At 33.0% G+C, this 26,432-nt stretch overlaps 1 protein-coding gene across 1 annotated transcript in view; it reads left to right on the top strand.

The window, feature by feature from the left end:
- Positions 1 to 26,432, top strand: part of EMC2 (ER membrane protein complex subunit 2) — a 53,018-nt gene that overhangs the window by 25,428 nt on the left and 1,158 nt on the right. The window contains exons 6-11 of the mRNA XM_027561313.1: positions 5,814 to 5,899; positions 6,050 to 6,109; positions 11,976 to 12,057; positions 12,840 to 12,950; positions 14,977 to 15,081; positions 24,431 to 24,518. Coding sequence (XP_027417114.1) covers positions 5,814 to 5,899; positions 6,050 to 6,109; positions 11,976 to 12,057; positions 12,840 to 12,950; positions 14,977 to 15,081; positions 24,431 to 24,517 — 531 coding nt within the window. The 3' untranslated portion in view covers position 24,518. The remainder of the gene's footprint in view (positions 1 to 5,813; positions 5,900 to 6,049; positions 6,110 to 11,975; positions 12,058 to 12,839; positions 12,951 to 14,976; positions 15,082 to 24,430; positions 24,519 to 26,432) is intronic.

Genomic DNA, 26,432 nt, shown 5'->3' with positions numbered 1-26,432 from the left:
TAGAATAGATTCCTAGAAGTGAAATCTGAGTCAGGAGGTCCATGTATCTTAAAAGTTAACAGATACTGCCTAATTTCCCTCCACAAAAGCTTTTTAGTTATCTATACTCACTTACATGGTATATGAGAGTGCTTCTTTCCCAGTATCCTCCCACATGGTGTATTATCACCTTTTTTCATTTTTAATTTTTGCCAATGGTGGCTCAGACAGTAAAGTGTCTACCTGCAGTGCGGGAGACCCGGGTTCGATCCTGGGTTGGGAAGATCCCCTGGAGAAGGAAATGGCAACCCACTTCAGTACTCTTGCCTGGAAAATTCCATGGACTGGGGAGCCTGGTGGGCTACAGTCTGTGGGGTCGCAAAGAATCGGACACGACTGAGCGTCTTCACTTTCACTTTCAGTGTAATTAGTTAAATATATAATTTGCATATGAGAGATTCTGAGTATCTTTTAATATGCTTAAAAGGCCATTTTTATTTCTCTTTTTGAACTGCCTTCTTTAATGCAGTTATTTCATGAAATTTCATTTCTAGTCTTATTGAAGACAGCATGGTTCTAGCACTCTGCATAAGTTTAACCTACCCCTTCTTCACCACTGATTCACCACTGAGGAAGACTAGGGCTTTAAGGGGCAATATTTTATACCTTTTAGTTGGCTCATTGTCCTGAGTGATTGGCAGTACAAGAAGTTCAACATTTGTGAACAACCTGGTGTTACACTTAAGAATTTTTTTTTCTGCATTATCAATTAAGTTTTTATTTCTCTTTTTGATTTCTTCTTGTTTTAATTGTGGTTGATTTGCAATGTTCTTTTTGTTTCAGGTATCAGAATAGTAAGTTGAGTTTTTTTGTAGATTATTCCTTTATAGGTTATTACATGATATTGAGTATAACAGAATTTTAATTCTTAGAAAATGGGGAGTGAAGTCAAATTTGATTGGCAAAGTACCACCAGATTTTTTGTTTTAAAGATAACTGCCAGTAATGTGGGAGATGGTTTGAAAGGGGTTAAAAGAGATGAATTATGTAATTTGGAGACGGTTCTGTCTTAGGCTAGAGATTATGGGGATCTAAGGTGGCTTACTGGTAAATTACAAACTAGAACTCCCTCTACCCCAGATGTTGAGATCCAGAAAGACCACTGCCTCTAAGGCTTATGCCATGCCCCTTATTTTGGAATTAGATATAATTGCCTCTGTGCCAAGCTTGAAGATGCTTTTAGAAGGCCATATTTCCCAGGGTCATGGCATAAGCCTTGGAAGCAAAAGAACCTGGAATTCTCCTTTCCCTCTGTTAGCCAGTGGTCTTTCTGGGTCTCAGCATCTGGGGAAGGGGTTGCTCTGCATTGTACTTACTGGTAGACCTTAGTCCTTTAATCCTTTTCTAGGTTCTCATCCTGTGTGGCCTATTTTTTTTTTTTTTTGAAGATGTAACATGTCTTTCAGGAAAAAATTGATAGCTAACTATAGTAGATAATTGGAGAAGGCAATGGCACCCCAGTCCAGTACTCTTGCCTGGAAAATCCCATGGGCGGAGGAGCCTGGTAGGCTTCAGTACATGGGGTCGCGAAGAGTCGGACACGACTGAGCGACTTCACTTTCACTTTTCACTTTCATACATTGGAGAAGGAAATGGCAACCCACTCCAGTGTTCTTTCCTGGAGAATCCCAGGGATGGGGGAGCCTGGTGGGCTGCCGTCCATGGGGTCACACAGAGTCGGACACAACTGAAGAGACTTAGCAGCAGCAGCATAGTAGATAATGGTACAGAGGTATGTAACAAATTTATGATCATAAGAACTTTTTGGCGTTTCATATTTTATAATAGAAATCCTGGCTCCATTATTAAAATATCTTGTAAAATGTGGAGCACTTTTCATTTTTGACTTAAAGATCGATCTAAAGAAGAAATTCAGAAGAATTCAAAACATTGGCATATTTCATAAGATGTGAGAAAGAAATATAAATGGAAATTGATAAGCACTTAAGACTCAGTGTTTAGTCTAATGCTATTATTTAAACTATTTTGGCATATAATTTATGTAGAGTAGACTGCACATATTTAAAGTGTATAATTTAATAAATTTTGACAATTATATACACCTGTGAAACCATTACCACAATTAAGATAGTGAACAGAATCATCGTCTAAAGTTTTCTTTGCCCCTTCTGATTTTTATATTCATATATATATGAATATATGTAAATATTGTTTCTTGTAGTACATAATTAAATTACAAACAATTTTATCCTTTTGGGTCTTTGTGAGACAGGCCCAGAACATTGTTTATCCTGGGACTAATTATTCCCCAATAGGTCTATCTTAGTACTCTATCCACTGTCCTAGGAATCATGGCGGAGAAGGCAATGGCACCCCACTCCAGTACTCTTGCCTGGAAAATCCCATGGATGGAGGAGCCTGGTAGGCTGCAGTCCATGGGGTCGCTAAGAGTCGGACACGACTGAGCGACTTCACTTTCACTTTTTCACTTTCATGCATTGGAGAAGGAAATGGCAACCCACTCCAGTGTTCTTGCCTGGAGAATCCCAGGGGCAGGAGAGCCTGATGGGCTGACGTCTGTGGGGTCACACAGAGTCGGACACGACTGAAGTGACAGCAGCAGCAGCAGCAGGAATCATGGCATTTTCCAGTCTGGCTGGTAGAAAGACACTGTTCCCAGCCTTGTGTGAGCTCTGGGGCACTTTTCCCACTAAATGTTTCTCTTAGATATTTTCTTGGCATTTGAAGTTTCCTCGTACACATGCACTGATCAGTACTGATCAGTACTAATCACTACTCCAGGGGATCAGTATTCTCGTAAACATGCGCCCATCAGTACATAAGTACTGAGTACTTAAGGGGAACCCTTGAGATTCAAAGGAAATCTCTTTAGAGTCTTATATATTTTTCTTTCTTTTCTTGTACTCTGCCCCATGAACTCGAGCGTGTTGATCTTCTTGGACTCTTGAGTGCTTTCTGAACTCATGGATTCGTCTGGGCTCAACCTGGTTTTCTTTTCTTGCACAGCACCCTTGAAACTCTCAAAGCAGTTGAACCAGGGCAATAAAAATAAGGCTCACCTTGTTCGTTTCTGCCTGTCAGGAATCTCTCTCTCTTTTTTTTTTTGCCTTTTGTCCTCTGCCTTAAAAATAGTTGTTACATATATATTTATATATAGTTACAGTTGGCATTTTCAGGCAAGAGGATAAAACTGCTCCCTGTTACTCCATCTTGGCTGGAAGTGAAATCCCTGCTTAGTAGTCTTTTTAAATGATCTTGATAAGTGAAGTTTTTTGTTTTCCAAAATGTTATATTATTTTTCTGTAGAAGGACTATTGTGTGTGAATTAATGATATATTGTTGCCTGTATGATGCTGATTGCCATGTAGGTTTTTCTTTAAACTGTCATGTGTAGTTTCATTTAAGAAGACTGATTTTACATAGTTGAATAGTTACTACTTAAAAGTTTGCTTTTAACCTTAGAATACTAGGAGATAGAATACTGTATTTTAGGTTTAGAGTGGTTTAGCAATATATTGCTTATATAGTAGAGATTTGGGAGCATGTTTCCCAAATTGATTAATAAAACCTTATATTTTAAATCTTTGCTTGTACTTCACTGAGGTGTTTATAAGGTGGAAAACTCTTTAGTTTTTAAAATAGACTATTAAAAAGTTAATACCAATTTTTTTTGTCTTACATTATTTTAAAATTGTATTATTCCACCTACTACCAATATCTGTTCAAAATAATAGTAACAAATTAATTTGTAATATCTCAGTTTTTTTCAGGAACTCTAATCAATGAATCTAGAATGGTAATGAGAAATTTGAGATCCCTACTTCTCATCTTTCCTCTCTTGATGCATTTAGGTTGTTTAAACCTCTGTTTTCCGTTTATGAAAGGGTTTTTTATTTTGTTTTAAAGGCATTTAAAAATATTAATTATCTATGAAACACTAGTAATGCTTTGTAAACAGTATTCGACAAAATGCTGCTGTCCTAAAACTTTGGTGTGTGTTCAACAGGAGAGACATGATTCTGTTGTCAAATCACTGAGAAAAAGTTAGTATTAGATGTATTTTTTAAAAAATGAAACTCATTTGTGAATAATGGTATCCATTACAGAGTTCATACCACATCTCTTACTATGACTATAGAAGTACTGGTTCCTATTCATGTTTGTAGTTTGACTTTTTGTCTCTTATTTACGGAATTTGAATGCAGTATTTTCAACAGGTTTCACTGCGTCTGTTCAAAATCATTTTAATTGGCAAAGATCCAAGGACTGGGGCAAGTTACTTTTAGAGCTTCACTTTTACTTTCCTTCTGTATTCTTTATGAATTGAGTGTATTTATTATGGTCCTTTCATTGTTGTAAATAGTAAAATTATTTAAAAAAATATTGCTTACTGTGCGGCAGGCATTGTGGTAGGCCTTCAATATGAGCTGTGTAATCAAGGATATATATTTTTAACAGATGTGTTTTTTTAATTACCAAAATATTATTATCACTATTATTATAAATATGGCTCTTGGTTTTATTTATTGGAAGTCTCTTATTAATTTTATCTGATGTTTTTTTACTTTCAGTTTTTCAGAAAGTCCACCTTTCCACCCCAGGACAGATAGCTCTTTTGATCTAAGGAGGCTTCATTCATTTTACTTTCCTTGTCTGTATCTTGTGGAGTGTGTGTTATTTAAAAGAATGACAGTCATGTTCATAATTAATAAGCCTAATTTAGCCCTAATTATAGTGTGTTTTATTCTTTAGCCTTCTGCATTAAACAGAGATAAAGGGGATGTAAATTTAATAATTCACACAGTACCCTCCAGTCTCTGATTGTTCACTGTGGCCCCAAACATAAAGTCTTGATTATACACAATGCTGCCTTTGCTCCTGAGTTCTTCCTAATATTCAATGTCCTCCCTCCATATAGTTTTCTCTTCTGCTTTCTTTATGTCTACTTGCATTTTGTATTTCAGTTCAGGTATCACATCTGGAACCCTCTTTGGTGTCTTTCCACCTCTTCCCCTCAGGCTATATTAGGATCTCTTCTATGTTGTCACAACATCCTAGGTACCTCTATCATTGTCTTTTTATTTGATGTATCTTTCTGTTATCAGACTTAACTCCCAAAAGGAATTATCTGTTCCTTTTTTTATTCTTATTTTCACTGTCTAGCACAGTACCTGGCAAACAACAGATGTTCATTATGTGTTTGATTAATGTGTAAATAAATGGCATTTATTTTTCTATTTATATTTGAAAAGCTTTAAGGTGCAAGTTTTAAATGTTTGGTGTATTATAAAAAATATTTCTTTCAGAACCCATTTTATTTTTTGAAAGACTTTTAGCTAGATTTTTCTCTTAAAATTGTGAAAAAAGTTATTAGAGGCCATATTTGTATAATGACATTCAAGTGGCCACAGTAAGATTATTTTCTAATCTCCACTATCCCTCTATCTCTTAAGATACAGATCTTATGAATGAGACAGAGTAAAGGACTTTAGGCTGGATAAAGATTAAGATTCCCTGCTGGCTTGTAATTATCAGAATCTGGAAGGTTATTTATTTGAATGAAATGATGCATATATTGTATACATCAAAAGTAAAGCACATGTGATTGTTAGAGGAATGTTTGAACTCACCAGTGGGATGTCATGGGGTATGTTTATAAACTCCCACTAAGCAGTAGTTCTACAATGGAATTTCATTGGCATTGAGATAATAATTTGCACAGTCAAATTACCTTCTTTACAAAAACCCAGGGAATCATGAAGGCCTAATCCTTTATTAATGTCAACCCACAGGCTGCAAGAAAGCGTAAGATTGCCATTCGAAAAGCCCAGGGGAAAAATGTGGAGGCCATTCGGGAACTGAATGAGTATCTGGAACAGTGAGTGTCTTACAAGAGGATTGTGTTTTGTTATTCTGATAAATCTTTTTTAATTAAAATGGAATTTGCATTTGATTTCCTTTTTGCTTCCATGCTGTTCATTTACCGAATATCTACACATTTATTTTTTTTTCCCTTTACTCTCACCAGATTTGTTGGAGACCAAGAAGCCTGGCATGAACTTGCAGAACTTTATATCAATGAACATGAGTAAGTCATTAAACACATAAAATTTTGCTAGGAAATGCAATTTTCATCACTGTGTAAGTTCAGGAGTTATAGTAGTTTCCGAAGGATCGGTGAGAAGATGTGAATTGTGTCAAATTAACAAAATAAATAAAAAAACAAATTGACAGTTTGTTGGTTATAATATGTGAATTGTTTTAAGTAGGTCAGTTGTGTTTTGCTAAATTATTTTTATTTGGGAAGTAAGTTTTCTTTTAAATCCAGATGGCATTCTTTGAAATTAGAAAGGCATGTATTTGCTGAGCTAAGGTTATTTATAGTGAATGAAAATTGTGAATTTTTAGAATTTAAATTGTTCTTATATACAAAGAGTATTATACTCCCTGCTGTTTAAAAATTCTGTCAATTGTATGCATTTATTAGCCTTAGCATGAAGAGAATCAACTCTTCCAAAGTAGAAGCGTTCTGTTGCCTGGGTAAAAAACCAAGAATAATCAAGAATGTTGAATGTTGTAGGAACTTGCTTATTGGATATTTAATGTTTTTGTTAGCTTTTTTTTTATTGCTGCAGTGACAGGAGGAAATCCCAGTGTGAGAGGATTAGCCCAGTCTTAGTGCAAGTTTTCTAATATCACAGCATTAATGCTAACCTCTATCTGGAGGCAGGTTTTTTTTTTTCCCCCCTTAGTTCTGAGTCTGAAGTATATCAGATTGTTTCTTTCATCCCTTTTGAGAGAATAGAATCAGATTCTCATGCGCATATTCTTATTGTGCATGAATACTTAGAATACTTAACCTCATTCTCATAGTACAAAATAGCTGACACAGGAAATAAAATCAAATGAAGACACTTGTCTGTTGCCTTTGTTCAGAGCTATATGTGTATATAAAAGGAAGAGTTAAGGTAGTTATACGTATAATTCTAATAAAAGTGGGAGCCAAAATAAAAGTAATAGCTGTCATTTAATGAATGTGTACTGTATTCTGGGAACCATTTTTCATTTCTGTTATACATGCTAGCTATCAGATGTTCTTTGTTTTTTAATAGGAAGTTATTTCCTGAATCATGTTAAGTATACATATGGGGATGTTTATATGATCATTCATGTAAATGTACTTAGATTTCTCTTATATATATAAGAGTGGTAGTGTATTTGGTTAAATGGTCATGTTTCTACTTTTCATTGTTTTAACGTCAACATTTATATTGTTGATAAGTTCAGTTGGTAAGTCACGTCTGACTCTTTTGAGACCCCATGGACTGCATCATGCCAGGCTCCTCTGTCCTCCACTATTTCCCAGAGTTTGCTCAAATTCATGTCCATTGAGTCAGTGGTGATATATAACCATTTAAATAACATGAACTGAATTTTTGGAGTGCAGTAAAAAAAAAAATTAACAGTGGTTTTAATCTGTTCCTAAAGCAGATGGTAGTTATTTATATTTTTGTGCCTTTTGAAGATTTTGTGATTAAAACCATTTACAGAAATTTCAAAGCATCAAGGAAATTTTTTCTTTAAAGAAGTACCTAATACAGAAAATTTGGAAAACCCAATAAAGAATAAAGACAAAGACAAAAATCATGTGTAATTGCATCATCCTAAATTAACTACAGTTTATATTTGATATTTTCCCTTCAATATCCCTTGAAATAGAAACAATTATCTTTTGTAGCTTACAATTTTCACTTAGTTATATATTATCAAAAATTCCTTATCAGAGAAAATATTCTACAATGTGATTTTAATATTATTCCATCTTATTAATTAACCCTGGTATTCCTAATTTCCTAGTAAAATATAGTAATGCTGTACTATCTTCATTTTATTCTATTTGTTTTTAAGAAGTAAAATGTTATTTATAGATTACATGATTGGCAATTTAGAAAATTCTACAGAGTCTACAAAAAAGTCACTAGAACTAATGAGTATAGTAAACCTGCAGATAAGATATCACTTATATAAAAATCATATTTGTAAATACTGGCAACAAACAGTTGTAGTTTTAAATTAAAAGAAAGCATTCATAATAGCATAAAACACTTTGAAACATATATATTTTTTTAATGTAAATTGTGTGCTGAAAACTACAAAACATTAATTAAAAAAATTAAAGAGCACATAAATAATACCAAATTCATAAATTGGAAACTCAGCATTGTTTTGTTTTTAATTGAAGTGTAGTTGATTTACAGTGTTAGTTTCAGCTATATAGCATAGTGATTCAGTTATACATACATGTAATGGTTGTCTTTATTTTTAGTTGTTTCCTTGGGCTAAATTCCTCAAAGTAGAATTACTTGATTAAATGATATATGCGTTTTTTAGTGATTTTGATAAATTGTTCCTAGGTGTTCACTAGAAAGGTAGTATTAATTTACTCTCACAGCAGAGTTATTAGAGTGTCCCCATAACAACAGTGGGTACTGTTGTTCTTTTTAATCTTTGCAGATTTTAATAGCTGAAAATTGGTTACACTTTTTTTAGGAGCTCTTTATATAAATGATATGAGCTAATACTAATTTTTTTAACTTATAGAAACTTTATATTTTTAGATGGCTAGATACATCAATTTATATTGCTTTCAGGTTTTCTATCCTCTAAGAACCATATAAATATATTCTCTTTTTTTTTCTACTTCTTTATCAGTTTTACTTTTTTGGATGTATTTGAAATATTTTGATAGTTCTTAAATAGGTTATACTGTATTTTTAACCTATCACTAAATTTATTATTTGCTTCATCTTATAATAGCCACATTCAGTTTTGCTTTGTTTTGGGTCTCTAAAGAGTTTATTGAGATATTGTTGGATAGAATCTTGGAAGAATCACCAGAAGTCAAGAGATACAAAGACAGAACAACATCTGAAAAGTAATTTCTTTTTATGGGAAATGATAATTATGTTCTGCATATCCTTTTGTCTTGTGTTACAAAGCTCCTTTTGATCTTGAAGCTAGTTACTTACAAAATGATTGTTTATTTTTTCCAGTTGAACATTTAGAAGGAAAATTTTAGATTTAGGGTGAGTGAAAATAAATATGTTAATATGTTTTGAAGCTATTTGAAAATTAGAATGTTCACTTAATTCATTTAATTTGTTTCAGCAAGTCATTGTGGTAGGTAGGATGTTTTTGGTAGAAGTGGTAAGTTATTGTCAGATATCAGTTTACCACAGTTTTGTGCACACAGTGGCAAAAATGTAGCAAATTAGGAATTGCTTGATACATTTAACATTTTGACATTCTTTTCTGCATATTAATAGTTATAGTAAATCACAGGCAGATTGCTAATCTAGATCTAGACTTTTTTACTCAAAAAAGATTTCCACAGTAGGATGTTAATCTCAGTCTGTTCAGTGTTTTTATAGAGAAAAGGGGATATAAATTTCTGCCACGTACATTTTTAATATCTTTAAGTTGCTTTTATTTAAATTTGCTTCTGATTTATAAATTCTAGATACAGTTATTCCACTGGTATATATCACACTGGTTGATCATATTGAGACACTTTTCTAAATATAAAAAATTAGTTATAATTTTTGCCTTAATCCCAACAGTACATTATAAACATAATTGTGTATTTTGAACAAAGATACTGAATTTTTTTTAATGTGATTTGTTGTTAAAACTGGCTATCAGCAAGGAGCAGTTTTTAAAAGTTAATTATGAATGTCATTATTGTAGCTCCAGCTTTACTGTAAGATTCTATAACAAAGGGAATTATCAAGATCTTGTAAGGAAAAAATCATAATACTGATAAAGCAGTCTAGGAGCAAATACTGTAGCCTATACATATGCTTTTGTGTGGAATAGAACTTCACAAACACTTTAGTTACTGACTCTAATGTAGTAATAACAGTGGTTATTCTATTTTAAATGGATTCTCATTATTTTACTTCTCTAAATCTTAATTTCATTGAATTGTTGTATATAATAAATTAATATAAGTATTTGGGATGGTCAATACCATCTGGATGATACATACCATCCTTGGGAGAATTTTGAAAATAGTCATCACTTAAATCACTTTCTTATGGCTTAGTACTCTTGGGCACTGCTGCCTGAGAAAAACTGGATTAGGCCATTTCTTGCTCCTTCCAGCTCTAAGTTTATTTCATTCTATACTTTATCTGCAAAATTTATTTGATTTTACATTTTGTAAAACTGGGGGAAGGTATCCCCTCCTTGTATGTGATGTTAATACTAAATAATTTTTAACAAAAATATATTGGCATTACTTTTTAATTAAAAACTCCTGTATACCCATTTTATGTTACTTAATGCTATGTAAGAATCAAGAGTCACAATTTTGCTCAACCATTTAAGTCTCTGAGAACATTTGTTCTTAGCGTTAATATGAATTTTTGGTGTACCCTAGTTAAAGGAACACATTTAGAAGGGAATTATCTTTTTGATGAACTTGAGTGTTTAAGGTAGACTTCCTCTTCTATACAGTGATGAATAAATATCAGATTGATAGTCACAATACTTTTGTTCTAGATGCTTATTCAGTTGTTTGTTCAGTGATTGTATAGCTATCATACATTAAGAACTAATACTAGATTTGGGGCATAAAAATGAAAAGGGTTAAATAGCAATGTGATCTTTCATGAGAATTATCTTTGAATAAGATCTTTAATAAATCTAAAATGCTATTATTTGGGGAGATCATTTGGGGAGGGTGTTTTTGGTTCCTTTATCCCTTTGGGTTTGATTGCTATATCCCTTTTTATGTTACCATTGACATATTCTTAACTACCATTACCACCACAATTTTTCATTGTAGTGTGTAGTGCATATAGGCAGTATGCTTAGTAGTTGAGAGTATAGGTTTTCTGCTTATTTCCTAAGGTATTGGTGGAATTAAATGAGTTAATATTTGTAACAGCCAGAGAAGTACATGATACATAATAAACACATAAAAACAGTTAGCTATTATTAGTTTTGCACATGTGAAAAAACAGCCTACATATTTTGAAAAGTGAGTATATCAGACATTAGTGTAAAATAGGTACCTTTTTATATTGACAAATGTCAAAATTAATTTTAGTATCCTTTTATCTGTTACAATGTCATCACTTCCTCACTGGGACTAAATCTTATAATACCTGTGTTCTTTAGCATTTCCTTTAAATAATAAGGATATTTACATGACCTAAACATATAAAATACATTAAAGGGTAAATTATAGTCATGTAGGATAAAGCAACCCACTCCAGTGTTCTTGCCTGCAGAATCCCAGGGACAGGGGAGCCTGGAGGGCTGCCATCTATGGGGTTGCACAGAGTCAGACACGACTGAAGCGACTTAGCAGCAGCAGCAGCACCAGGATAAAGCTATTTTTCCAGAGCTCTTTGTGGCAATTTTTTCTTTAGGTGTTTTAGTAAAGATTTTGTTTCTCTGCCACATGATTAAGTAGTAGTAGAGTGCATATCAAAACCACTGACTTGAATAGGTTGGTAATGTCTGTGAAAGATTTTTAATGAATAGAGAATATCTAATAAAATGTTTATTTCCTCACCATACTTTAGCTATTTGAATATTAAATTATCAGTGGATGTCTGAAACTTATTTTATGTATAAACTGATCCAGGATCTTGAAGACTATGTTGTTAATAATGTTTGAATGTCATTGTAGTGACCCAGTTTTTAAAATGTAATGTCTTTTGATCATAGACTGCTTCAGGATTTAAGCTTCTGTTTATCCATTTCATTAAAAAAAAAAGTGATATTAAAAAAATTTAAAAAGTGATATTATTTGTATTTACAAGTTCAAGATAAGTACTTTATTAATAAAACTTAATTTGGATAATATCACTAAAATTGTTTTAAAATCATTTTAAGGTGAAACTGACATACTATTTATGACTTTTAAAATTGGTGTTTTTCAGCTATGCTAAAGCAGCCTTTTGTTTAGAGGAGCTTATGATGACTAATCCTTACAACCACTTATACTGTCAGCAGTATGCCGAAGTAAGTGTTTCCAAAACCTAGTTGTATGTGATTTTATTTTTGTTGGTGTTGTATATTATTATGGAACTAAGAATATGTCCTTAATGTCAAGCAAGTATATAAATATTTAAGACATATTATGAAAATTGATTTGTGAAAGTAAAAGTTTTAAATTGTTAATATTGTAATGGAAATACTGATTTTTTCAATTAAATGCCCTTATTTAAAATAGTGAAATTCTTTTTTAATTGTGTAGTATATTCTTTTCAAATTACAAATTATGTCACAGTTATCACCATTTAATGGCTTTTAAGGCATTTACAATGATTATGACTTTTACATCCATATTTTAGGAAATTTATATTACAGTCATTATTTTGGGAACTTAACTGTTAAGAATAGCAATACAGTTGACTCCTATAAGGTTAAAAGGACTTCATTGTTAAGGAATGTCAGTGGAACTAGGAAAGGACAAGTTAGTATGAATGCTAGGTTAATAATGCTAGTATAGTAATAGAAAATATAAAGTTGTAAAGCATTTGCAAGGCTGGCTTTTTTATATTGGCAACAGTTTTTAATTTTATAAACTACTCAGTGATCTTGATGTTCGTAGAATGGTTTTGGGAGGTAGGTTTTACTTAAAATTTAGATTAGCTCTACAACTTTAAGATGAATTCTTTTAACAGCTTGCATTTGTTTACAGAAATATCTGTTTCAGTTACTAATGTCTATGGTATGATGAAGCATGCTACATTTCAAAGTAGTAAAATAAACAGATTTCAGCACTCTGTAATTTTTAACAGGTTAAATATACCCAAGGTGGACTTGAAAATCTCGAACTTTCAAGAAAGTATTTTGCACAGGCATTGAAACTGAACAACAGAAATATGAGAGCTTTGTTTGGACTTTACATGGTGAGTTGAGGTACATGTTTAATGTTATTTTATGAAATGTCATTTTAAGTCCATTACCTGTCCAAGTTTATCACTTCTCCTTTTTTTTTGGTATTTAATTGATATGTTTTTCCTCTTGTTAATTATGAGCAACAGGTTATAAGGCAGTTATATTTTTGAATGTTAATAGAGCCTAGCTATTTGACATTTCATTGTAAATTGTCTTTTATCAGAATTTAAATCTGCCTTTGTAAAATTAAATAGTAGCAGATACAAAGCTGTGTTATGTATTTCTTGTTTTGTTATTCTTGGGTTTATGCCCAACATTGTATTAATTTTCTTAAATTATAATTGTTTGATATATTTTTAAATAAAAGATATATTAGAAGTAAAATTTCTAGTGCCAAATTAAAACTTTTTTTATGGTATAGACAAACAGTTTGGAAATTATTTATGGCAGGCATGTAATTAAACATTTCTTATGTTTATGTATGCCAAATGATGAGCTTAGAAAAAGTCAATTAACAATAGCTATGGGAAATAGAGGAAGAATTTACTGAACTTCAAAATTAAATAAAATGAGCTCCTTTCTACAGTCAGAAAGACTATAAAAATAAACTTCATTAATAGGCCAGTTCTTTGAAATTTTAATTTATTTTAGTCTTTTCATGGACTTTTGGATGAATGTTTTGTTGAAGCCTAGTGAAAAAGAATTGATTGTAGAAATGGAGGCAGGAAGAAACATAAATGAAATAATTTTCAGCAAAGAAATGGCAAAATAGAATTATAAAACAGTTAAAAGGACTTTCAAAAAAACTACTTCTGGATGCTACCAGTGCCAGTTATAGTAGCTTGCAGATACAATATGGTAGCAATGTCTATTTTTACCAAATACATTAAATGCTAATTTAAAAAAATAGGTAATGAATTATTAAATAGTAAAAGTACATAGTACTTTATGTGTCAGGCTCTGTTATGAGCTCTGTTTTTTATTGTAAATTATTAAATTCTCACATCAACTATTTGAGAAGGTACATTATTATTAATATTACCATTTCATGGAAAGTGAAATTAAGACACAGAGCATTCTGATTAATTTGCCCAAGGTTGAACACAAGCTACTAAAAGATTGAGCTGGGATTCCAGTTCAGGCAGTTGACTCCAGAGACATTTTCTTAACTACTGCATTTGCTTACATTCATACCGAAAAGGTAACATTAAAGACATAAAAGTTTAAAAATCAGATTTTGGCATATAAATTCCTTAGTGACAGAGAAGAAGACAGGAGGAAAAAGCTTATAGCATAGGCTAGGTCTAAAAGAAACCACAATGAACAGATCCTCTTAAGACATAAGATATATTTAAGCATAAGATAAAAGTTAAATCTTTCTCTTACCAGAAATACATACAATTAAAAATTAGAATATGATTATGAGGTTTTACAGATTCTTTCATGGATCCCAAAGTACCAGTCCTTTGTTTAAATACAGTTTTTAAAAAGGAAAGGGTGAGTTTAATTGGTTATGGAACACAGTTTGGAAACTGTTGGTATAGTGAAAACAGAAATAGGTTGGAAGTGATGATCTCTTTGTTTCTAAGACTTTTATTAACTTACTTTAAGTCAGTTTACTCCTTTTGGACTTCATTGTTTTTCACATGTTAATGTAGGAAGTTGGATTAAATTGTTTTTGAGGTTCCTTATGTTAATAGTAATTCTATAATTCTGAAATAGAAAAACTGAAGTAATTCAGTAATAAGAAATTATAACAGTAAAATCCTGTAGTATTTAAGTGATAATGAAATTTTACCTTCCAGAGTGGTGGTAGATAACTAATAAAATAATTTTAGATGTTATTTAAGCTATCAGTTCATTGGATTATTCTGTTTGAAAATATGTTTTCATTTGTAAACACTAATTTATTCAACTTTGCATTAAAAACTACACAATTTAAAAAACTCTTAATTATTAGCCCATTGCAACCTTTTGATTGTCTTGGCTACATAAAAGGAATAAAATTGTTTTTAATGTTTTTTTGTTTGCTTTTAGTCTGCAAGTCATATTGCTTCTAATCCAAAAGCAAGTGCAAAAACAAAAAAAGACAACATGAAATATGCTAGTTGGGCAGCCAGTCAAATAAACAAAGCTTATCAGGTTAGTACTAATAATTTTATATTATCCCATAGGTCAGTTAATGTATTTCTTAGTTGTTTATTTTTCCATAAGCTATAAAGCCAGGTATCTATCATTGAACTTTTATACTTTTGGGTCTTTAGCAAATGTGTTTTAACTATGTAAATTAACTGGTAGGATCACATATTTTTTTCCTCAAAAGGAGTTTGTTACTGTTATGATCCCATAAAGAGCCTTATCATCTCAGCAATTCTGCATTTGGCAGATAAAAAGTAATTCAAAAAATCCAGAAAGGATAAATAAATTGCATGATGCATTTCAGAGGCAGATTGGGTATGTGAATTTATAATCAGAGATAACTCAAATAATAAAAACGGAGGAAGGAAAGCCTAAAAGTAAACTAACAAGACTACATAACAAAATTTATGTACTCTGCTTCCAGTCAGATCTTACCTGAAATGTCTCCACACGTTTCTTAGTTTTCTGAAGCTCATCCCTAGGAGATTCTTCAGGAAGGATTCATGGAAAAACACTTGTACTTATATCTTGCATATTCATATTTTATCCATCTATAGTCTATATTTGAAGGCCAGTTTGACTTCTTTACATCCTTTGGCTATTAAATACATTTACCTAAGTATTAAACATGTTGTTCTGTTTTTATTTATTTATTTAGGGTAAAATATTGCTGTCAAAGCAAGTTTGATGCCATCCTGATGACTTGAACCTATCGTCTGATTTTTGAAGGGAATTTTTTATCTTTAAAATCCAGTAATTTTACTGTAATAACGTTTGGTTGGTTATTCTTGAGTCAGTTTCCCCAAATATACTGTAAACCTTTTTAATATTTGGATTCATTCCTCTTAATTTGAGAAAAGTTGCTTTTCTAGAATAATTATTTTGAATTATTTTGCTTGATTGCTTAAGTTTTCTTTTTCAGGTTTCCAATTATAAGTTTACTGGATCTCCTTTCCCACTTCCTATATTATTCCTCTTTTTTTTTTTTTTTTTTAATATTTCTGTCATTTCCCGTGTTTTATTCTCTTCTTTTTCTTCATAGTAATTTTTTATAGAGTTCATATTCTTTTTGTTTTCTACATTTAAATAAGATAGTTTTTCTGGGCTATTAAGAGATTGTTTATATGGTGTAAGGGGAGTTGGAGATAGGACAGGATAATTTTCCCAGCTTGGTCTTTATATACTTTCTCTTTGAAACAGAGAACTCACATATGACCTTTGTATACATCCAGTCTTTCTTAGAACTAGGTCTGGTTCATAATGATATTTCTGGCTTCAGCCTTTCTCTACCCCTGTTGGTCTTCAGGTCTTGAATTTTGAGGTGTTGTTCTCAGTTTTGAATGTTACATTTTGTTGTTGTTTCTCCTGGGATTTGCTCCCCCTGAGTGTTACTACCTCCCAGCTTCCCCTTCTCCCCTTATCTGGATCATCTCTCCCTCTTAACTTCAGTGTTTCTGACCTGTTCAATTTGGTTTCAGTTTCAGAAGTTTTCCTTCAGTATGAAGTTTTTTACCTTCCGGAAGAAGGTGTTTGCTGGATATTTCAGGGACTTTGAGGTCTTAGGCCATTATTGATAGATTTGTTTAGTGTCATATTTGCATGCAGTTTTTTTATACTTTGATTTGGAGGCTTTGAGACTGTCCTGATTTTACAAACCATTTGCTGATTCATCAGTTCATATTCTGGAGAAGGCAATGGCAACCCACTCCAGTACTCTTGCCTGGAAAAATCCCATGAACCAAGGAGCCTGGTGGACTGCAGTCCATGGGGTCACTAAGAGTCGGACACGACTGAGCAACTTCACTTTCACGCATTGGAGAAGGAAATGGCAGCCCACTCCAGTGTTCTTGCCTGGAGAATCCCAGGGATGGGGGAGCCTGGGGGGCTACCGTCTATGGGGTTGCACAGAATTGGACATAACTGAAGTGACTTAGCAGCAGCAGCAGTTCATATTCTTTTCATTTCTGTGGCTTATAGAATACTAAGGTGTCCTCTTTTGCATCCTCTTGTGCCTCCCACATAGCTGTTGAGCTTTTGTAGGTCCCACTACTATCAGTAATATTAATATATTAATAACAACCTTTTAGGGTTTTGAAGAATTGCTATATATATATACACACATATATATGTGTATATATATATGTTTTTTTTTTTAAAGATGTCTTTTTTGGAATTGTTTCTTGTTATTTTGGTTTAGTTTTGGTGTTCTTTGTTTTTGTACTCTTGATTGGGGAGACTTAAAACAATTTCAGTTCAGTCGCTCAGTCATGTCCGACTCTTCGCGACCCCGTGAATCACAGCACGCCAGGCCTCCATGTCCATCACCAACTCCCGGAGTTCACTCAGACTCACGTCCATTGAGTCAGTGATGCCATCCAGCCATCTCATCCTCTGCCGTCCCCTTCTCCTCCTGCCCCCAATCCCTCCCAGCATCAGAGTCTTTTCCAATGAGTCAACTCTTCGCATGAGGTGGCCAAAGTACTGGAGTTTCAGCTTCAGCATCATTCCTTCCAAAGAAATCCCAGGGCTGATCTCCTTCAGAATGGACTGGTTGGATCTCCTTGCAGTCCAAGGGACTCTCAAGAGTCTTCTCCAACACCACAGTTCAAAAGCATCGATTCTTCGGTGCTCAGCCTTCTTCACAGTCTAACTCTCACATCCATACATAACCACAGGAAAAACAAATTTAAATTTAAAACAATGTATTGCCCTGCAATAACACTATTTAGTCACCTTTGTATAGTTTTATTATATATAATAAAACTGTTGGCATATTGCAAGTCAGAATATTTATAAGTATTAGCTAGGCTGTGCTTCTTCAAATGGAGGTTGAGATAGCTCAGATCTGTAATGGGGTTCCACACAGAGTAGGCTTAGGCAGGGGAGTATGAGGCAGGGAGGGAGGGGTAGTTTGTGATTTAAAAATAAGACTTGGATAAAATGAAAATAATAGTATGCGAACTACATCATTGTTTTTAAGATATTTTTGGGAAACAACTAGCTGCTCAGTGCTTTTTTTTTTTACATGGTATGACTATATTTCTAAAATAAATTTTTATTAAATTATAACATACGTAGGAAAAAAAACCCAAGTCACAAAGGTACATTCCGATGAATTACACAAGTCAATGTATCCAGACAATAAATAGAAACATTATATCACCCCAAACCTTTATGATAGCTTTTTTCAAATTCTACTTCTGTCCCTCTCAAAAGTATGAATTTTTAATCCCATAGTCTTGGCTTTTTTTGAACTTTGTGGAATCAGACACTGTGTACGTATTTTGTCTGGCCTATTTCACTATTTATGAGATTTATTTTAAGTGTGTAGTTCATTCATTTTCATTGTAGTTTATTGTATGACCATACTGTATTTAGTCAGCTGTTGATAGACATTTGGATTATTTCTTGTTTGGGGCTATTATGAATGACACTGCACTGATACTGCTGTGCAAATCTCTTGGAGTATATGTACAAGTATTTCTGATGGGTGTATACCTTTGAGTGAAATACTGGGTCATAGGATGTACATATATCTAAATGAAGTAGATAAAGCTTGTTTTCCAGGTTACTTGTTTATAGTCCCATCAGCAGTGTTTGAGAGTTCTCATAGTTGCACATTCTCACCAACACTTCCTTCTGTTAGGTTTTGTAATTAGTCATTATGATGTATGTGTAGTGGTATCTTGATCTTATTTCATATCTCCCTGATGACCAGTGAGGTTGAATACTTTTTCATATTTTTATGGTTGTTTGGATATCTTCTTTTATGAAGTCTATGTTTTCCATTGGGTTATGATTTTTTATCTTGTTTTTTTTTAGCGTTTTGATTTATGGGCCTTTTGTTCCTTATATGTGTCAAACAGTTCAGTTCAGTCACGCGGTTGTGTCCGACTCTTTGCAACCCTATGAATCGCAGTTTGCCAGACCTCCCTGTCCATCACCAACTCCCGGAGTTCACCCAAACTCATGTGCGTTGAATCGGTGATGCCATCCAGCCATCTCATCCTCTGTCGTCCCCTTCTCCTCCTGCCCCCAATCCCTCCCAGCATCAGAATCTTTTCCAATGAATCAGCTCTTCGCATGAGGTGGCCAAAGTACTGGAGTTTCAGCTTTAGCATCATTCCTTCCAAAGAACACCCAGGACTGATCTCCTTTAGGACTGGTTGGATCTCCTTGCAGTCCAAGAGACTCTCAAGAGTCTTCTCCAACACCACAGTTCAAAAGCATCAATTCTTGGGTGCTCTGCTTTCTTCACAGTCCAACTCTCACATCCATACATGACCACTGGAAAATGTAGCATATCTTTTTAACTGTTTTGTTGCAGTCAGTCTCAAATGATTTTGATGAAAAAAGTTCTGAAGATTATCTTCTACATAATCATTTCCTTTATGGTTTGTGCTTTTTGTATTCTGTTTAAGAAATTATTTGCTAATGATCATAAAGATAATCCTGTGTGTTTTTGGAGTTTTTTTTCTCCTACTTTTCACATTAAGATCCACAGTCATTTTGGAATTGATTTTTACATATGATGTAAAAATTGGGGTCAGTTTCCTCCTATGCAGCTTTCCAGTATTTTTATCTCTGTTTTCTGTCATTGAGTCCCATTCTGTTGAAGCTAGTACCTTATAATAGTTGAGAGAGAACACAGATGCTAGATCTGTATCTTCTGGCTTCAGAGTTTTTCTCTGACATTTATTAGTTATGTGGCCTTGGACAAATTACATGCCATCTCAGGGCCTAGCTTTTCATCTGCAAGATGGGCATGATAAAAGTTTTCGAAGTATTAAAGGATTTGAAACATATGTTTCACCATATCACAGTTACACACACTGTATTGTGCTTACTAATTGCATGCTCTAAGTTCACTTTATCTCAGTTACATTAACAGTAACAACCATAACAGTAAACAGAAAGTTTATTGTAAGATAGGTACTTTTCCTATTTTACAAATGAGGAAATTAAGGCAAACTGAGACAATCTGACTCCAAATTTGATGTTCATAATGGCCACGATGTACTACTGCCTTTATAGAGAAGTATCAGGTGTAAATGTTTCTGAAGCTGCAGTTATTGTTTCCATTCCCTTTTGGTTTATTTTCTCATGTGAGCAAGATGACATCCTGCCTTCACTTGGTTTTCTGTTTCAAGCCCAGAGCTCTCCATAGTAACCGAATTTACAGTTTCATTTTGTTTGGGTTTTATTTTTCCGCCGTCTTTCTCCGTGTCTTTGACTTTTGCACTAAACTCCATGATATCCAGTGGTGTTTTACACATCTTTCCTTTCCAAATTGCTTTTTCTTGTCTAAGGAAAGGATAGTATAAAGACTGTTTATCAGTTTCTGTCATCTCGGATACCACTCCAGGAAGATAACATCTCTCGGTTGATAATCTCAGATTTCTGTGTAGCAGCCTAAAATACCCCTCAACAATGGCAAGCCACTCCAGTACTCTTGCCTAGAAAATCCCATGGATGGAGGAGCCTGGTGGGCTACAGTCCATGGGGTCGCCACTAGTCGGTCGCGACTGAGCGACTTCACTTTCACTTTTCACTTTCACGCAATGGAGAAGGAAATGGCAACCCACTCCAGTGTTCTTGCCTGGAGAATCCCAGGGACGGCAGAGCCTGGTGGGCTGCTGTCTGTGGTGTCGCACAGAGTCGGACACGACTGAAGCAACTTAAGCAGCAGCAGCAGGAACCACCTACTGTATAAAATTTATTTTGCCCCTAGATACTAGTAGTGAGTTTTGAGTAAAATATTTCAGTGCTTTTTAAGCTTTCATCTCTGTGCTTTTTCTACAGTAGGTTTTGGTTTTCTTTCTGTGAATCAGATTTCATAACTATTTGTATCCATTGCCCTTTGCTATCATATTGTTTTAAAATAATGACTTATTTGCTTATATCTGTAGGTGTCATGTAGGCTTGGGCTCAGTTGAGTAATTCTGCTAGTCTCCAGTGGGCTTTATTTTTTTCCTGCCCCATGCCAGTGGTTGGTTGATGGCCTCAGTTAAATATCTGGTGGCTGGTCTCTGTCAGCTGGGAATGCTGGGCCTTGTATTAAATATTTCTCACTTTGCAAGCTAACTTGGACTTACTCACATGAATAAGTTTCAGGGTTCCTGGAGCAGTGAACAGGTGAACTCCAGTGCACAAGGGCATTTTGAAATCTGCCTGTGTCACATATTGCTAATATTCCTTTGAGCAAAAGAAGTCACATGGTCAACCCAGATTCAGGGGATATAATATTTCACCTCTCAATGAGAAGAAAAATATGTGGTCATTTGGAAATTTATTACACTTTTGTATGACTCATAGTTCCATCTTTCTGTTTTATTTTGCCTTTTTCTTTTTAGCTACTTTATTGAGGTATAATTTATAGACAATAAGACATTTTAAGTGTACAGATGAGTTTTGACAAATTATACTTCTCTCTCACCACTGCCCCATTCAAGGTGTACAGTTTCCATCACCCAAGAAAGTACCCCTCTGCCACCTTGCAGTCAGCCCCATTCCACACTGCAGAATAGCACTGATTTGACAGAACTTTATATATAAATGAGATCATTGGTTATGTATTTCATGCCTGGCTTTTTTCACTCACCATGTTTTGGAGATTCATCTGTCCACTACTCCATTTTATTTATCTTACTACTTTGTTCACCCATATTATTTTCCACAAATTATGTGAATTTGTGAATGTTAGCCCAGCTTATCCTAGTTATCACAATGGAGAAATCATTTACCTTTGAATTTGATAAGTTTTTATTATTTGAGTGACCTTTCTGGTGAGTTTTCTTTAAGACCCATCAGGAAACAATGAAAAAAAGAGTTTATTTAAAAATCTCTGAAAAAAATGCAAAATTTGTGATTAATGTGGAAAACTACAATATGACTTTCAGAGATTGATGTTTTAGTAATATAAATCTCTGGGATCTAATTGAGAACTTTATGATGTGTCTAGGCATATAAACAAGTATAAAGTATATAATAAGTATTCCTTATTGTAATGTTTTTCTAGGCATTTAAAAATTAGAGAAAATGAGATCTTAAGAACTCCTTTCTGTCTTTGTTTTTACTTAATGAAACAGAATATGGCTGCTACTTGTTCTTTAATTAGGTAATTGGTTTAGCATGTTCAGTAGGGGCAGGCAAGTTTGATTAATGCTCATGAAAAACTTTAATGTTAACCTACTCAAAATAATTTTCCAGATAAATGCTTCTTTGGTACTCTGTTAAATTTGTCTGTGCGTATGTAGTTTATGATTACTGAGGTGATCCTGTTACTATCCTTTTGGGAAATAGAAAATTAAATCATGATTTGAGGGAAAAATAGGATTCCAGCTTAATCAGTTAAATTGCCATATAATTCTAGAATAGACAAAATAATTGCATGTCAGGTAAAATTTGAAGTGATAGATTTATATTTCCAACTTTCTTTTTATTTGTTCTGACACAGATAAGTCAGTTTGGCTTATTCTGAATTGCAGTAGTCAGTAGCATTGATAGACAATCTTTGTAGGTGGTTTTCTAAAATAAGCTAATTTTAAAAATCACAAATTTGTGTTTATTATTATTTTTATTACATTTAAGTACAAACCAAAAAAAATGCTATATGTTAAAGTACTTGGTATGACTTCAGCACTACATAATTTTTTCATTTTTATTTTCCTTTAAAAAATTAGTGTCCTATTTTGTACCTCCCCCAGAATGCTTTTTCTTAGAATTAGACCTTTATATATCTGATTAGGACCATTCTTGTTTACTTTGGGTAGGCAGTGGTAAAAGAAAAGGCTTTCTGTTCTTGGTAAGTCCTCGTGAAAGTGACTCTATCAACTGGGTAATAGAAATAATAAGCACACTCCACATCCTTTACTCACCAGGGGAAATTATGAAAGGGCAAAGTTTTAAATGTGGTATTGCCATAGTTTCTAATTATGACCTGTATATTCAGCATTTGAATTCCTTAAATTAGTAATGTCTTATAAAAGGCAAAGTGATCTTGACTCTTATGAGAAGTTTTTTTCTTTCCCTGGCATTTCCTCTAGAAATCTCTTTTATTAATAGTTACTCTGTCAAATCAGTATTCAACCACAGACACTAGTGGTTTAGGAACTAGGAGAATGATCATGTTAAACTGCAGTCGAGGAGGTCAGAGGCAGGTTAGCAATTCCTGAAGCCTATTTCCTCTATGATGTTACCTGTGCTTGATCACTTAATCTTTCTCAACAGGTCACATGAAGTTTGCCAAATTAAGTTAATTACAAAAGAGAAGGAACACATCATAAATCAAGCACTAAGTACTTAAGACAGCATTGATATCTGAAGGAAAGATCAGTCACTTGAAAGTATACTGAGTGCTTGGATGTTAACTTGAAAATATTATACGTTGCTAGTAGAAAATGTTGATCAGTACTTTAACCAGAGGAAAAATAGGTAATATAGATATAATAAATCTTCCCCTACCTTTCCAAGGAAACATGCTTATCTAGTAAATGTATAGTGTTAAGTCAAATGATAAATGATGGGAATTGTCAGTGTAGTTAGAAAACACATTTTGAAATCAGCATGGGGTATTCAACTGTATTTTCCCCACTGATTACGTATTTATTGAATTTTAGTAAGTCATGAATTTTTTTGAATATTCAAAGATAGTATTTAATACCCTATGTTTTGTTCTCATTGTAAAATCCATTCCCAGTTTGGTATTATGAAATAAATTAGACTTAATAAGCTAGAAATGCATTCTTTAAAACATGTTTATATTACTTCAACATATAGCATAGAGTTTTATTTGATAGCTTTTCACTATAGAAATGTGACGTTATCTAGTCAACTAATAAAACTGGAAAATTTTTTAAAAATTGAAACCAACTGTAAAAAATTTTAGAGAAATCTTACAACTTTAAAATGTTAAATAACAGTACTTTACATTTATATTTTATCTTTATTTGAAATTAAAAATTTGATTAGAGGTCACACAAGTAGAAATGGTCCACACTCCTGCACAAATACAATTTTGTTTCTAAATTATGCTTTTTCTTTCATAAAGGTTTTTTGGTCTGAAAAGGTAGGATAGTTTGAAAATCAAATATATGTTTTTATAGATTATCATACTACTTAAACATTTAAACTGGTCAATTTTACAGGGAAATTTTTGTAGTTCAGTTGAAGATGACTCCTTAATGAAAATGTTCTTAAAACCCCAGGTTTATTTTTTACTGAAGAAAAAGAACATACTTGATTTTGTGCTAGTGATAAAAATAATGTTAACTCTCATTAACAATTTGAAAGTAAGATTGTGATTTTGTACCTGCCACTGTAATTAAGCCTAATTGCATTTTTTTAAAATTAGTTTGCAGGTCGAAGTAAGAAGGAAACCAAATACTCTCTCAAGGCAGTTGAAGACATGTTGGAAACACTGCAGATCACCCAGTCTTAAGGTTTCAAAAAGTCTTTCACATTACATTTCACAACTGCAAAATTGAGCTCACTAGTTTGTGACTTATTTGCTAGATGCCCAGTGCTATTTGTATATTGACTTTCTGTTAAGAAGGCAGTTGTAAAGATCGCGTTTATATAAACCTAGAAATGGCATTTAGTACTAAGCAGGTAGAAGGGGACAGCCCATGGAAAAGGGATTTAATAAGATTCATACAGATCAGACATCATTCTTTTCATATCACACATATATAACTGCTCTTAAACCACAATCTGATATATAAATAACCTTGTTAAATAAACTGATGATTTATTAAACTTGCATATGAAAATTCTAGATTCTTTTTGTTGTATTCAAATAGTGAATTTATTGTTTTAAAGCTTAATTTCTAGTTAACTCCTTTTTTTGTGTGTGGTAGGAAATACATAGCATATGTAGTTGACAGAAGCAAAATTCTGGTAAATTATTTCATTCTCTTACAGTGTCAGGTTGAATTTTGCTCTACATTCCGGTGTGCTATTATTTTATATGCTATAATGTTATTCTGATAGATCTTGGTTAAAATATATCATTCTCCAAAGTTCAGCATTATCATTTTATGAAATTTTATTTTGCTATGGGACATAATTGAGATTTTTTACCTATAAAATGGTTTAAGGTTCATGTATGCTATGATAGTCAAATTTAACCCTTATGAAAGTTATATTTATCCAACTTTCAACACTAAAGTATTTAGAGGGCTATTTAGAAAGCATAGATAATAGGGATGAAAGGAGTTTCAGTGACTTAATTATTTTCCTTTAGGGAAAAATAAGAAAATCTAAACTATTTGTAGAAGCAAATATTTTATAATTCTTATGTCTCATTACCTCCTTAGTTATAATTACAATTTCTTTCTTTTTTCTTTTTTGAACAATCATTACACTACTGTTAGTAGTATTTGGTGTGTTTTGCAATAAAATAGAACTTGAAAGTTAAAACACTTTATTCAGACTTTTAAGTTCAAACACTTAATATAAATCAGTTTTTAAAATAGGCAAAATATTACATATATAAGTACACTTAATTTTTAATCACTTGCCAATGTAATACAGAAACTCTGGTATGCTTGCTATTGTGCTCAGTAGGGCAAATAGAGATCATAGAAGAATTGATAAAGTAGAAGTCTGAAGGAAGAGAACTATTGTCAGTATCAGCATTTTAATTTTTTGAGCTGTTAGCAAATTGTTCTCCACATCTAGTCTAATTCTTTCATTTTGTATTTTTTTCATTTTGTTCTGCCATAGATAATGGGCAGATGTGAAATAACTCTTCCCTTATGAAGATACTTTCTATTAACTAATATTTGTTATCACAGGATAAACTGATTTTGCCCATGAATTTATTCACCATTTTCAACATAATCAGCCATTTCAGATAAAGAAAATAGTGCCCACATATTATTCCACTACCTTTTTCCTTTTAATGTCCTTCTGTGAGTCACTAGAGTACTGTATACTTCAGCAGTATTTGTGTAATAAATAATTTAGTGCCCCTTATAACTGTCAGCCTTTAGTTTCACTTTTTTCCTAATTTTAACACCTTCTTTCCAGAAATTTTTAATTTGTTAAGTATATTGTTAATACGTAATAATTTATAGACTTCAAATCTTACAAGCATGAAATCGCAAGTATGAGAATTAATTAAATATGAAATATTAAAGCTAAAAATGGTTCCACAGAAAGATTATGGGGACCCTGGGTCCCTGATGGCATTGATGAACACCTGAACCAACAAGAGTAATTGCCAGCTTCTGCGCTAAGTACATGAGAAAAATAAACTTGATTATTAAGCCATTGTTTGTATTTTTTGTTACTTCAGTCATATATATTTCTGACTAATGATCCACCATTAAGCTCTTTTTAAAATGCAGAAC

Source organism: Bos indicus x Bos taurus, chromosome 14 (assembly GCF_003369695.1).
Source record: "Bos indicus x Bos taurus breed Angus x Brahman F1 hybrid chromosome 14, Bos_hybrid_MaternalHap_v2.0, whole genome shotgun sequence".
NCBI lineage: Eukaryota > Metazoa > Chordata > Mammalia > Artiodactyla > Bovidae > Bos > Bos indicus x Bos taurus.
Note: the sequence above shows the minus strand (reverse complement) of the source record. Positions and strands in the feature narration are given on the sequence as shown.